General features: G+C 38.2%; 1 protein-coding gene across 11 annotated transcripts in view; it reads left to right on the top strand.

Moving 5' to 3' along the window:
• Positions 1–15,546, top strand: part of HPS3 (HPS3 biogenesis of lysosomal organelles complex 2 subunit 1) — a 39,806-nt gene that overhangs the window by 12,022 nt on the left and 12,238 nt on the right. For all 11 annotated transcript variants that reach the window (XR_013360969.1, XR_013360967.1, XR_013360963.1 and 8 more), the window contains exons 5-11: positions 297–489; positions 5,272–5,353; positions 8,151–8,305; positions 10,557–10,665; positions 12,908–13,089; positions 13,940–14,120; positions 15,023–15,256. Coding sequence is in view for 5 of the 11 variants with exons in the window: in XM_077864748.1 (XP_077720874.1) it covers positions 297–489; positions 5,272–5,353; positions 8,151–8,305; positions 10,557–10,665; positions 12,908–13,089; positions 13,940–14,120; positions 15,023–15,256 (1,136 nt within the window). In the remaining 6 variants the exon portion in view is untranslated. The remainder of the gene's footprint in view (positions 1–296; positions 490–5,271; positions 5,354–8,150; positions 8,306–10,556; positions 10,666–12,907; positions 13,090–13,939; positions 14,121–15,022; positions 15,257–15,546) is intronic.

Genomic DNA, 15,546 nt, shown 5'->3' with positions numbered 1-15,546 from the left:
GGGAGAGGCAGATGGAGAAGGAGAAGCAGGCTCCCCACTGAGCAGGGAACCCAATGTGGGGCTCAATCCCAGGACCCTGAAATCATGACCTGAGCCAAAGGCAGATAGTTAACCAACTGAGCCACCCAGGTGCCCCTCCCTTTTCATTTTTTACTGTTATTCTTCTATGAAGAGCAGCTTTTCCTAAGCAACTCTTTGGTTATCCACTGATAGACTTTTTTGCTTGGAAAAGTTAAGATACCAATTTCTTTTGTTTACTAGTTTCATGGGTTTTCCCCCCATTTTTTTTCATGCAGGTTCTCTTACTTCTGGTAGAAAAAATTTGTCTCAGGAAAAAGAGTTACTGAGTCTCTTCTGTTTTTTCTCATTACCTCATGTGGGCTATCTCTACATGGTTGTCAAATCTGTTGAATTAATGTCAGTTTACCAGTATCCTGAGAAGTCTCAGCAGGCGGTGCTCACACCACAATTTTTGCATGTCATCGCAAGGTATGTTACAGTGTTACTTGCTGGCCTTTAAGTCACTTTTTCTTCTGTAAATTCTTGGGGTGCTTCCGAAAACTTAAATGAGAATTGCGTGAACCAGCATATAGCATTATAAATTAATGATGTATATTTGTCTTTTGACGGCCCATATCTACCTTTTCAATGTCAAAGATATAGATTATGGTTTTGCCTTTGTTTTTTTTTCTTAGATTGAATAGGGGCCTCTGTAAATACAGTTATTAATGAGGAAAAATGTTCATAAGGAATTTTAATGATAAGTCAGTGGGGCCAGTCAGGACACCTCTGGATTTCCTTTTAGATTTCCTTTTTTTTTTTTTTCTTTTCTGTCCTATCCTTTCTTTATGAGTTGAGTTATTTCATAATGGTTTAGATCTGTGAAGGAGCCAGAAGGACTATCTGATTCTAACCTCTGACTAGTACAAATGGGGAAATAATCCAGAGGTTGGGATTGGTGAGGTCATGCGGCTAATTGGTGGCAGATGCCTTTTGAGTTGCCTTATCTTAATATGCTGGCACGTAACCTGGGTTCCTGAGCAGAATTTTGATCTCATTTCCTTTTATCTTAACAGTAACCAATGCTTCTGGTTCTATTTCCTGTTTTTTTGAGAATAGATTATGTGCAAGCCACTACACTGGGCCTTCTGGCCAAGCAACTGTGAATAAGGTACACCATCTGCTTTCTAAAGCAACAGCATGAAAGAAGGCCAGAGACACATACATGGGGCACAAACACTAGGGGATTTGTGAAAAATACGACTGTGAAAGTGGTGTATGAACTGCGAGGAGGGAAATCACTTTTGTCTGAGTCATACAGGAAGTTTTTTGTGCTTGAAGTGAGAAAAGCAAGTTAGAATCTACAGAAGTAGATTAGAAGAGAAGAGCACTATAGATACAGGGAAGATTAGGAACAAAGTCTATGTCTAGTTTTGGAGAAGCATCTAATAATTAATTGCATACGACAGTGATTTTTAACTTTTTTCAACTGGATGATAGAATCAGAAGCTACAGCAGGTGCTACAGTGTATTCAGACTACATTGAACTCCCCTGGAGATTCTGCTACTCACTCAGAGCATGGTTGCTGCCCTTTCCTCCCGTTGTCTGGTGTAAGGAGAAATCCTACTGTATGTCTCCTAGGTGAACACTGTGAAAATAGCTAGTCTGTAATTTCCAATCTTTTGCACACAGTGATGTTCTTTAACTTCATATGAAGCAGCTGGAATGCAGAGAAGTAGTGCAAATAATGCTTGAAGAGAGAGCTCAGGGCTTTGAAAATTAAGGACTTTTAAAGGTTTTGATCAATAAAGTGGTGTAGTAAAAGCATTGCTTTAGGAAAATTAGTGGTGGCTGTCATGCAGGATGGATTGAACATGAGTAAATTGGTTCAGGGAAGGATAACTAGGAGCTGTAGCAGTGAGAGGATGAGGAAGAATGGATGGGCGAGGCTTCAGCAGAGAATGACAAGACTTAGTGTCTGATGGGATGGTGGGAATGGAGGAGGCCTGGAAAACCCCACTGGAATGTTGAGACTGCTTTTATGAAAGAATAGAAGCTGGTGAAGTGTGGGGCAAAAGAAGTTTGGTTTAGGCATTTGAGTTTGAGGCACTTAGGGAATATCAAGGGGAAATGTAAGATAGGCTTTTGGACACAGAACCGGGGATTAGAAAAGAAAGGAAAATGTAGATGTCTTATTACCACCAAATGTGCTGTCATAGTAGCAATCATGGCTCCACGAGTATGTAGCAGAGGAAAGTAGTTGGAAAACTAAACTCTGCTGAAGGTTGTGTTTAGGAAGGGAGGGAAGGAACAGAAGGATTTTCAAGGACGCAAAAGAACCTATGGAACTATAGCATCTTAGAAGTCAAGGAAAAACTAGAGGAAGAAAGAAAGAATAAAATATTAATTACTGTCCCAAAATATTAATCTTTTCTCTATCTGATTGCATAGATATAAAGGATACTGAGAATTTAGTGATTTGATTTCCTAAATATATTTCCCCATCTCTCTTAAATGTAAGTCATGAATTAGTTTGGAATGTAGAGTCCTAAAAATATGGTTATGGGGATTTAAAAATATATGGGTTTTGCCTATCTCCAGGTAAGAAGTTATTGAAGCTTTTCTTAATATCAGCACTAAAATACACTCTGACATCATTAGCTTGACTGTGGAAGCAGTAGACATTGGAATAGCCATTGTTATATGTAAATTCAGATTCTTAATAAGGATCCTCACCCCTATTTTTACAATCCTATTTTGTTAAACTTATTTTTACATCTTATTTTACCCGATAAATACATATTTTAGAAATATCTTGACCCATAAGTTTGTCTTGAAATGTTTCTTTAGGGACTTCTGGGTGGCTCAGTTGGTTCAAGTCATGATCCCTGGGTCCTGAGATCAAGCCCCACATCGGTCAGGCTCTCCACTCAGCAGGAAAGACTCCCTCCCCCTCTGCCTGCTGCTTCCCCTGCTGTGCGCTCTCTCTCTCTCTCTCTCTGTTAAATAAATAAATAAAATATTAAGAAAAAAAAGAAAAGTTTCTTGAAGACAAGTAGGTTTAAAAAATAGCAACAGAAAAAACTTTAAGACTCTAAGAACAACATAGAATCATGTAAATCCATCCTTTTAGACATACATAAATGGGAAATAATCCTAGTCCTCAGAGTCAACCATGTCAACAATTGGTATATATTAGTGTCTGCCTTTGGCTCAGGTCATGACCCAGGGTCCTGGGATCAAGCCCCACATCGGGCTCCCCACTCAGCAGAGAGTCTGTTTCTCCCTCTTCTGCCACTCCCCCTGCTTGTGCTCTCTCACTCACTCATTCTCTCTCTCTCTCTCAAATAAATAAATAAAATCTTAAAAAAAACAATTAGTCTATATTTGTTCAACTTTTTAAAAAACAGTACATTTACTACTTATGTTTTTTTTATTTATTTATTTTTTTTTTGTAGAAGTAGATCATATGATGTCCACCGTTCAGCAACTTTCTGCTTCACTTAGCACATCCTGGACATCTTTCCATGCCAACAAGTTCAGTTCATTTTTCTCTTATAATGCTGCTTAGTATTCCAGCAATAGCCAATAGCTGGATTATTGCAGGTGGAGGTGAGTCAGAGGACAACCTTTTTATCTCTGGAACCTAATGGTCATTTATTTTTATAGCCATAGCTACTTTTACTTGTCATTCTGGCCCCACCTGACATGCTTTTTTGCTTCTCACTATCTCAGAGTCCCTTTTACTCATTTTACTTCCTGGTGCTAACTCTCTATTCTAGATTTCTAAGTGGTGATGCTACTATTCCAGTGATTGTTATGACTCCAGATGTCATGTCCTAGAACATTTTGGAAATAGAGATGGCAATGGGCTGAGGCTGCCATTTGTCTCTCCCCAAAACAGGGGGAAAATGCCCTAAGTGATACTTCTTACTTCCCTAGTACAAAATCTCCCAACTGAAAATGTCAGAATGCCTTCCTTATAAAGAAGTATTTCTTCTATTTTTTAAAAAAGATTTTATTTATTTGAGACAAAATACATGAGCAGGGGAAGGGGCAGAGGGAGAGGAAGAAGCAGACTTACTGCTGGGCAGGGAGCGTGACATGGGGCTCCATCCCAGGACCCTGGGATCATGACCTGAGCTAAAGGCAAATGCTTAACTGACTGAGCCACTCAGGCACCCCAAGAAGTATTTCTTCTATTATAAGATCAGTGCTAGGTTTGCTTTATTTAAACATAGTTCATTTTTAATTCTCCTACTTTTAAAATTTGTTTTTAAAAAATTATTCCTATGGGAAAAAATAAAAATTATTCCTGTGAACCCACTACAAGGTGGGTTTTGTAGCAATTTCTAAGTTAACTGTTTTTAATGTCAGTGTTGGAGTGTTGATTTATCCACTAGTCACCAGGCATCACTAGTGTACTGACTGTGGGTTCTCTAGGTCATTTTACAGTTCAAAGCAGCCTGAGGCTATGGAAAGGCTAGAGGAGTGTGAAGAATAAGGAGATCTGGGATCTAATTTGGCTCCATTCTCCAGAGATGTCTTGAACCAGTCATAAGACTTCCATGCCCTCATCTTTAAAACAAGCTTCTGGGGTAGATAATTCTCAAAATTCTTTCAGATGGCCTGTGATCTTCAGTACTACCATTGGATATGTGTTTGCATAGTCTAAGTGTGTTATCTAGCTTAATCCAGGCTCAATTTCATCCTGAGATGAATGAGATTGAGGTAGTAATCAGGAAACTTGGGTTCTAATCTTGGCTTTGATTCTTTCCTCTTTGTACCTTGAGCAGATCCTACGGACATCATTTTGTCTGTAAAATGAGATTTTTAAAAAATTTAGATTCAGTTTGTCAACGTATATTATAACACCCAGTGCTCATCCCATCAAGTGCCCGTCACCCAGTCACCCCATGCCCCAACCCTCCAGATCCACGGTTCTTAACTAGAAGTGTACAACAGAGCCACACATGGCGCTTTGTAGAAATATACATATCTAGATTCAGCCCTTAGAGATTATGATTCAGTAGGGGTGTAAGGTGGGGCCCAGTTGTATATATATTTTTTTCCAGTCGTATATTTTTAAAAACACTCCACAGAGTTTCTGAAGTACTCTCTTTGTTAGGAAGTAGACTAATCATCAACGTGTGGCAAATAGTTGTGTCTTCCCTCACCCCCACCATTGCTCTGTTTGCCTCTGTGAAATCCTCCCAGCATGTTGGTTATTGTCCTCTGCTTTGCTCATCTCTATCTGTCCTCTTCCTTAGCAACAACCTACAGTGTTTCACAGTGCGGTGCAGTGCAGCGGCAGCTCGTGAGGAAGACCCTTATGTGGACACCACCCTGAAGGTTAGACCTGGTTTATTTATGATGACAACAAAATCTTAAGATCAAAAAGGAATATGTGAATGCTTGCAGATTTGCTCTTGGACCTAAGTTGGTGAATATTAAAGATTAAAGATCTTAATATCTTGTCTATCAAAATAGAACTTTTGGACATAAAGTTGTAAGCATTTTATGATTCATGGTTTAGATGACAATTGTTAAAATTACTTTGAAAATATTTCACTCAGAATTTAGGTAGAGTGCATAGTTTTTAAAATTTGGTGGAGATCGCTTCTCGGCCTTTTGGCTAAGATCAAGTGTAAAATTTGGTGGAGAATATGTGTAGTGTAACATCAGAGAGAGTATTTTACAAATATAGAATACTGCAATTTTATTCTTTTTTAATGGAGATACTGATGGCAGTTGTATAAAGCTATTAACAAAGCAGTACAGAAATCAGTGTGTTCAAGAGCACAAATGCATTAAAATTATTTATTCATTCTGTTATCAGATACGCCTATAATGCATTTCTGTAGTCTTAATCTAAGAGTTAATGGATGTGCTAGATTATGAATCTTATTTTCAGTGAGAAGTAATATGCTTATTCTCTGAAAAGCTTTTTTTTTTTTTAAGATTTTATTTATTTATTCATGAGAGACACAGAGAGAGAGTGAGGCAGAGACACACAGGCAGAGGGAGAAGCGGGCTCCCTGCAAGGAGCCCATGCGGGACTCGATCCCGGATCTCGGGATCAGGACCTGAGCCAAAGGCAGATGCTCAACCACTGAGCCATCCAGCTGTCTGTCCCTCTCTGAAAAGCATTTGACCACAGAATAACCATAGGCAGCTTTATGATGAAATTCTTTATTTTCTGACCTTGAATTTCTGTTCTCAGAAATAGACTGATCCTTTGTGTGATAGTCATCATATGCTATTCCACTTCTCAGGTATAAACTACTTGACTGGATGTGTGTTATAAAGCTACATGCTGCAGGAAACTACCAAATTATGATGGCCTTTATTTTATTTTATTTTATTTTATTATTTTATTTTATTTTATTTTATTTTATTTATTTTATTTTATTTTATTTATTTTATTTTTTTGATGGCCTATATTTTAATAAGTTAGTTTATGTATATCTGGTACCTAGAACACCTTTTCCTAGAAAAATAAGTGTTCAGTACTGATGGTTATGTTAACAAGCCAGCACTTTGTAGTGCTTAATGTATCCAAGGTCCTCTTCCACTATTACCGCCACCCCAATTGTGATATGCGATAGCGTTTTATGTGATCTGAGTTCTCTTCAGTAACTTTCATGGCATGGCTTGCCTATAGCTGTTACTGACCAGCCTACTGCCTACCTTTGGCCTCTTAAGAAATCTGAATTACAGCTTTCCCATGCCTTTCTGTCTGTGTTTAGGATACACACATAGCCTTTTCAAGAGTATATTTTAGAAATAAGGGTTATTTCCCTAGTAAAGATGGAGAGCCAACGGATTCTTTGTCCCTCTCTTCTCTCCACACTTTGCTTTGCCTTTTTATTTTTTGTTTTTCAAACCAGAAAGATGTAGGCTTACATAGGTGGTGATGCTGGAGTGAGGGGTACATAGTAGATTGAGGTAGGATCAATCTACATTTGAAATGAAATCATGTTGCAGATCTTCTCAGAGTCTCCTAAAACCAGAGAGAAGGAACAAGGAAGAGAGAAAGGGAGATAAGAGAGATGGGCAGCTAGCTGGTGGGGGATGCTGTCCTTGAGGCCAGTCCTCTTGAAAGTGGCAGAGGGAAGGACAGTAATGGTCATACCTCATGGCTCCCTCTTTCCTGTGACTCTACCATTCTTAAATTCTAGGTACCAGTTGAACCAGCACATATCTAGCCCTCTTGCTCACTCAGACTTTGGAAGCTATGGTGTCTGAGAAAAATTTCACAATCTCAGAATTTGATCCAAAGTGTACATCTTATCTCCTTTTCCTCTGAGACTGGCTCCTCAGCACTAGCTAAGGTCATCTTATCTATTCTTAGGAATGAAAAAGTAGATGGAGGTGTTTCCCCAATCGCTTTGTACAAAGGGACAATGAAGATGACCTCAGAACCAAAATAATGTTAATGGAAGAAAGGGCACAGGCCTGGCAGCGTCATTTTGTGAGCTTCCAGAAATGGCTCTTCTGTTAGCTTATCCATTCTGCTTGAGTTAGTGCTCCCTTACAGGGACAGGAGCCTGGTTCCTGGTCCAGGATTTTGTTCTGTTTACCTGACACACCCACTGTGTGTCATCCATTCCAGGTAATGTTCGCACCTAAGGAGCTAACAGTCAAGGTCCTTCTCTGAAATGTAAGCATTTCTCCTCTGCACACCCATCCATTAAGAAACCATTTATGTTCTCTCTGTGCAGTAGAATGACCTTTTATATTGTCTTGAGTTTTCCTAGAAACTACATTGGGGCATATCCCTGAACCAGCCCACTGTTAGTGGGGATTTCTCTAGGTGTGGGTTACTAGCCCATAGCTGTACTCCTAGAGCTACTCTGTAAGCCAGACAGGGGTTCCCACAGCTGTCAAGGGCTCAAGAGTACCTGCTGTCTGCACTCACTCAGTAAATACTGAGTAGCTCTTTGGTAGGCACATATATAATAAGTAGTTGGTTACATAACTTTAGACAGGATGACCTCCTGCTCTGATAAGAATAGGAATTTAGATGGTTTCTTTGGAACGGGGCCGAGATGGGGAGCAGGATTTTATCAAATAAATAGACTGATTTTTGAAGATTAAAGTTCATGTACCTTTATTCCTTGGTTAAATTTGATTTTTCCTTTACTAGGCTTGCCCACCTGTCAATATGGATGTCTGTGCTCTAAGAATACAGCTTTTCATAGGTTTGAAAGCCATCTGTCACTTTAAAAACCACCTCATACTTTTGACCAAGGCAGACCCTGAGACCATTCCAGAGAGAAGAGAATCACCCAAGAGGCTTCTGTAAGCATCCCCACACTTCCCCACATTCCTGCCAAAGTTTCTGGAATGAATTGTTACTGGTATATTTTGTGTGTTTCCTACTTTATCTTTTTTAAAATCAAAACTTTGAATGATTAGATGGTTTGTCTATGTATTTTTTTCCCCAGAGAAGGAAAAGAAGGTTCCAATGATCTCTATAATATTCTTTATATTAATCTTGGAATTTTAGAAGAAAAGGAATTATAAAATAGTTCCAGTAAAAACCTGTGTCATTTTAGATAAGTTCAAAGACATGCCCTTTTTAAAAAAAATTATATTTATTTGAGAGAGATAGAGAAAGAGCAAGCGAGCACACAGAGGAAGAAGGAGAAACAGACTCCCCACTCAGCAGGGAGCCCAATACGAGGCTTGATCATAGGACCCTAAGATCATGACCCGAGCCAAAGGCAGATGTTTAACCCAGTGAGCCACCCAGGTGCCCCAGAACATGCTCTTCAGTGTAATTAATAGGAAAGACAGAGCCTCTAATGCTAATCCAAATTACAAGGCTCTTTACTACTTTTTTTCTTTGACCTTTCAGTGGTTACATTTTTCCCCCCCAGGGGTTACATTTTTATCCAAGTTTTATTTTCTAGTATTTCAACTCAAAAGAAATTAATAATGCATTTCTTACCTTAAAGCACATTCAGGAGAATAGGTATGTATGATCTACCTTAAGATAAAATTGCATTTTGGTAACACTAATCTCTGGTTGACTCTTAGGTTTTCTGCTTTTACAGTTTTGGAATAGAATGCTTAGTTTCAGACTAGTTATGCCTCTGTTCAACATTTTCTGTTCTGTGAACTTTAATGGTAGAAATTAGATGATGATGATTTTTATGTTCTCCTATGAATAATTTAATTGGGAAAGAAATCTGTCTGGGGGAAGAGAAGCAGATAGTGTACAGATGGTCCCATACTTATGATAGTTTGATTTACGAATTTTCGACTATGATGGTGTTGAAGGCAATACCCAATCAAAAGAAACTATACTTTGGATTTTGAATTTGGATCTTTTCCTGGCTAGCAACATGTGGTACGATATTCTTTTGTGATGCTACACAGTGGCAGCAGCAGCAGGAACTCCCAGGCAGCCATATGATCACAAGGGTGAACAATCAATATACTTACATCCATTTTGTACCCATACAACCATTCTATTTTTCACTTTCAGTACAGTATTCAATAAATTACATAAGATATTCAATACTTTTTTATAAAATAGGCTTTGTGTTAGATGATTGCTAATGTATATGTTCTGAGCAAGTTTAAGGTAGGCTAGGCTAAGTTCTGATGTTCAGGAGGTTAGGTGTATTCAATTTATGACATTTTCAATTTTTTGTAGGTTTACTGGGATGTGGCTTCATCATGAGTCAAAGAAGAGCTGTATTTCTAGTCAAGCATTAGTTTTTATTTTTAACTTGTTTTTGCTTTTTCAGATTTTTTGTGTCTGTGCTTTGTGCCCCCAACAGGAATAATCAGAGGTTGATTTGGGTAACTGGTCACTCAGAGTGCACACTCAGTGTGCACAGAATGGTCTGAGACTGACTGACTCTAAAAGCTTTCTGGCAAGAGGAAGAACAATTTTCAATCTTGCACATATGACATTTTTAAAAATTCTATTTTTAAATGATTTTTTAAAACTCTAACTTATTCAAAGATTTCTTTGGTCAGAGGTCTACATTTTAGAAAGATTGTATACTAAAGAAAATGTATCACATAGTGAAAGCAAGAGATAAGATAGTACTTTAAGCAGACCCATGGTTATATGTGTCTTCTGCATTTTCCCAACAGCCCTGAGTGTTTTGCCTATTATTCTGCTGGAGCTTCTGCTTAGATAGGTGGCATGAGGCATGCTGGACTCATAAAGACCATCTGCAAGAAAGATACTGGGCACAGGCACTTTCTCAGCCAAGTCCCTCTTCCTTTTGAAGGGTCTTGCCTGTTCTTTGAGCATTTTGCCCATTTAAGAATTCTTGTGGAGTAAATTGGAAGCAATTGATTTATCAGTAAATGAGAGCTGTAGAATATTAAATGCTGTAAGCCTGTATAGCATTGTGAACTAATTAATGTCCTATAGAAAAATCGAGTGTACAGCTAATCACTGAAGAAAACACTAAATGAAAATGATTGCATAGTTCTTTTTAGGTATCTAATACTCACCATTTAAAATTGCCTTTTATTAATTGCCATGTCATATCTTACAATTCTTGTTCTTTGTTTTGCCTTTTAGTTCTAGAAAAGGAACCAGTGTTAAGCTTAAAACACCTCCTGTAGCTGAGGCTGGGTGGAATTTGTATATTGTGGATACGATCTCACCAGTGCAACTGTACAAAGAAATGGTACTCCTTTCTGACTTCCAACTCTTATTTATAGAAATTTGGAGTGAAATTCATGACCAGATACTGATTTTAATTATCACACATTCAGAATGCCACAGCCAACCAGCTTGCAAGCTCTATCTCACAGTAGAGTGTATATCTTTCTGTTACCTTCTCATTTTCACAGCTCCTGACATTTGAGGAGCCAGTAGAAATTCTCTTCACTAAAATAAGACTTCTTTATTTATACTCACCCTTCAAAGAGGATCGATTAACCAGTCTAAACATAAATAGCCTTTGACCTTTATTTTGAACCCTAGCAAAGAGAACCAGGAAATGGAGCTGAGAGAAATCTTAGATCATTTATCCCTGTCTCACTCTTTGAAATATTAGCAGATTATCTTAGGGCCCTGTGCACCTGCAGTGTTGTCCTGTGGGTACAGCCCAGAGGGGGCACTCCTCTTCCTTTTTTAAGAGTGACGGCTGCCTACTCATCACTGGCAATTTTTTTAACTCTTTATTTTGAAATAATTTCAAACTTACAGAAAAGTTGCAAGGAAATGAATAGTAGAAATAAAGCTCTGTAAATTCTACACACAGATTGACCCGTAGTCAACATATTACCCCTTTTGCTTCTCTCTCTTTTTGTACTCTTGTACTTTTTTTGTTTTAAGATTTTATTTATTTACTCATGAGAGACCGAGAGAGAGAGAGAAAGAGAGAGAGAGGCAGAGACACAGGCAGAGGGAGAAGCAGGCTCCATGCAGGGAGCCTGACATGTGACTCGATCCTGGGCCTCCAGGATCATGCCCTGGGTTGAAGGCGGCACTAAACCGCTGAGCCACCCAGGCTGCCCGTACTCTTGTACTTTCTAAACACACACACATATCCCCCCTCACCAGCCCCCATCGCAGTTCATTGGAAGGTAATTTGTATGCATCGGAGCCTAATGCCCCTAAATACTTCATTGTATGTTTCCTAAGAATCCAGGTATTTGTTTACATCATTGCAGGACAGTCAAATGCTTAATACATTTAACATGACACACATTCCAGTTTTGTCAGTTGACTCAATAACAAACTACCAGTATTTCCCTTTTTTTTTTTTTTAAGATTTTATTTTTTTATTCACGAGAGACGGGGAGAAAGAGAAGAGAGAGAGAGAGAGAGAGAGAAGGGCAGAGAGACAGAGACACAGGCAGACGGAGAAGCAGGCTCCATGCAGGGAGCCCGATGTGGGACTCGATCCTGGGACTCCAGAATCACACCCTGGGCTGAAGGCGGCACTAAACTGCTAGGCCACCAGGGCTGCCTGCATTTCCCTTCTTTAGTACAGGGGCCAGTCTAACATCAGGTAGTACATTTAATTGTCATGTTTCTTTGGCCTCCTTTAATCTGGAATAATTTCAAAGCCTTTATTTTTTATGGAATAGACATTTTTTTTAAAATAAATTTTTGCCCCTCCACCTTTTTACAGTTTTTTATTATTTGTTTATTTTTCTTGTTTAGATTCAGGTTACATATGCTCATTCTCAGCCAATATGTTGCATAGGTAACATTGTGCCTTTCTCAGGGTGTTACATCAGGAAGCACAGGAGATCCGGGCCTCTCACTGGTAATGTTAATTTTGATCATCAGGTCAAGCTTTCGCCTGATTTGTCCCTGGCATTTTAATGCTGATAATTGTATCAGCTTTGCCCTGTCCTTTTAATCTTGCTTAATTGAAAGTCTTAAGACTTTGTCTAGATGATTTGCTTGCTGGAATCTGAAAATACTGATTGACTTAGATTAGCTAGTGATAATTTTAATAAGTCCACTGTGGGTTACAGAAATAGACCAAGTAGCACCTAATTTATCACCTGAAACTACAGTAGAGGAAGGATACTCAGTCTGAGTTTAAGAAAGATTTAAATCACAGAACTTAAAAAAGTTAACTTCTTCATATAGGTTTGTTAGCCTTATCGACCTATGACCAAATTATTGCTAAATTAACAGTGTTACAATGTTATTTATACCTTTTCTAGTGATTAGCACTGTTTAACAAGGGAATGTTTTCAACCATATATTAAACTGGCTCTTGGATTGTGGGAGAAAAGAACACCTCAGCTAGGCCCTATCAGGATGCTAAATAACCACTTTTTAGTTTTTAGATTATAATGTGTCTATGAACTTTACTAACAAAATATATAGATAATCTTAAGAACCAGGAGACTTTTGAGTGTCTTTCTGCAGCAATATTAGCCATTGGCCTTTTTTTGTTTCAGGTAGACTACAGTAATACCTACAAGACTGCAAAAACCCAGAGCTGCATCCACCTTCTTAGTGAGGCTCATCTGTTAGTAAGGGCTGCTTTGATGGATGCCAGTCAGTTGGAACCTGGAGAAAAAGCAGAGCTTTTGGAAGCATTTAAAGAAAGCTGTGGGCACCTTGGAGACTGCTATAGCAGGTTGGTGATGCTTCTTGGAAACTCGTTAAAGAAGCCATTTTGACCTTTGGGTGTATGTACTAGCTTTTCCGTGTAGCTACCTGATAAATGGGGGAGTCCATGAGGGGAGGTGGCTCATTCAATGTTTTTTCCAGAAGCATTTGTTGAGCACATACCGTTTGCCGGGTGCTATGCTAAGCTTTGGGTTACAAAGATGATCAGGACTTTTTCCTGTCTTCAAGGAGTTATAATTTATTAGATGAACTATGAATCTCTAGTTCATGAGTCTCCCTCCACTTAGTTTAGGAATTAAGTTTCTTTCAGGCCTTCTGGGATGCTCATGACCATGAAAATCCTGGAAACAGCTGTTATTACTAGTTTATTGCCTGTTAGCCTTAAGGGAAAAATACTGGTTGGATGGCCTGTGATTTTAATCTTAGTAGTTAGTGCTTTTATGATTTCAGAAAAGGACTGGGATGAATAGTGGTTTTCATTTTTGAGAATGATCTTTATAGATTTTTTTATATATGATTATTTCAGAGGCTTACTTGACCCATGGGAATGATTATAAATTAATAAAACAGACTTTTTGTGCCTATCAATACCATTATTTTAGAGCCACATTATAAATACTGAAATTCACCTTATGAATTATTTTTCCATTTTAATTATAAGCAGGCAAAAAGAAACTGTAATTAGAATGACTTTATAGAATAAAACTTGGGAACCTGTTCCAACTGCTAATGGCAGTAGAAGAGTATTTTGAGATTTATGTCGTCTGGAAAGCATTATCTGTTTTATTATCAAATGTTAGACATCCAGGCTTAAAAATGACAAATTTGAGGGTTTTTTTTTACTTCCTTCCCTTTAGGCTTGACACCCAGTATTCCCACCTCGCCTTGCCCTACTATAAGATGTCTGGTTTGTCCATGGCTGAAGTTCTAACCCGAGCAGACTGGGTACTAGAGGATGGATCGCAAAAATACGAGAGGGGATTAATCTTTTACATTAATCATTCACTTTATGAAAACCTGGATGAAGAATTAAGTGAAGTTAATATAGTTTTCTATTTACTTATACCTAACTTTCCTAACTCTTCATTTTAGCAATTTATTTTATGTAGTACTGTTTAGAAGTCAGTTTCCAAATATTGTTCTTTGGTATTATTTTCTCCTGTTCCTAAAAGGTAATGAATGTGCCCTTTTCTTCATTAATAAACCTAGAATTATAGCTTAGAAAAGAATTTATAATCACCATCTCTTACTTTCTCATTATATACATGGAGGAACATAGTCCATTGTGGTTGAGTGACCTGCCCAATGTGACAGGAGTATATTTTTAGAAGAATGACACACACCCAGGGCCTTGCCTTCCTTCTTATCTACAGCCCTTTGTACAACCCTAGTTCTCCCAAACTCCCAAATGTCCAAACCTTCACTTATGAAATCCTGGCCCAGTGATCTTAAGACATCTTTAGGCTTATTCTTAGCCCCTTATGTATTTTTAAAAAGAACTGAGTGCAAATAGATAAAGCTGGACGTTGTAAGACCCAAATGTTTTAAGGTTTTGAGAGAAATGAAACTTTTTTGCATAAATTACTTCATTAAGTATATTTTATAATAAGCTATAATTTTTTAATGGACTTTTAGGTGTAATTTAATAAAATATTTATTCTCTTCTTTTGAACTCCTGTTAAAATTGGAAATGTTAGCCACAAGTTGGTACATATTTTCACTGCTTTTTCTTCATTATAACTCAGCAAAGAGATCACGTCAGGTCATCTCAGGTCTCCCACATTATCACCACGAACTCTGTCTTTTTTTAATTCAAATGTTATAATTTTATCTTATTTGGAAATTTATATCTTGGCTTTGTATCGCTTTTTTTTTTTTCCTGACTTTGTTGCTTTCTGTTGGTTAACTGACCCTTTATTTCTTATTTATGTTCACCAAAGGAATTAGCAGCAAAAGTCGTTCAGATGTTCCATGTGGCTGAGCCAAAGCAACTGCCCCATATTCTCTGTAGTCCTTCTATGAAGAATATTAATCCTCTAACTGCCATGAGCTATCTAAGAAAGCTGGATACTTCTGGGTTTTCATCGATCTTAGTGACATTGACCAAAGCAGCACTGGCTCTGAAAATGGGAGATCTTGACATGCACAGAAATGAAATGAAAAGCCATCCAGAGGTACAGTGCCCTGCTTGGTATTAACAGCAGGATGAAACAGAACCTGGTAGTCCTGAGGTGTTTCCTTCTGGCCTCTGCCTAGTTCATTTTTTTCTTAGTCATAAAGGAACATAGACTTAATGTTAGAAAAGAAGTGACCCAGAGTGGGAGTGCTTGGGCTTTGGATCTGGTAAATGGAAAAGAAATAATGATCAGTGGGAGCAACGGGTATCCAAAGACCTTTCAACTTTGCGTTAGGTACTTTCAGAGCACAGTACTTGGTACTAAAGAATATACAGGCTCTGCCCTAA

This window comes from Canis aureus, chromosome 22 (assembly GCF_053574225.1).
Source record: "Canis aureus isolate CA01 chromosome 22, VMU_Caureus_v.1.0, whole genome shotgun sequence".
NCBI classification, from domain to species: domain Eukaryota; kingdom Metazoa; phylum Chordata; class Mammalia; order Carnivora; family Canidae; genus Canis; species Canis aureus.
This window is presented reverse-complemented; position numbering and strand designations above follow the sequence as displayed.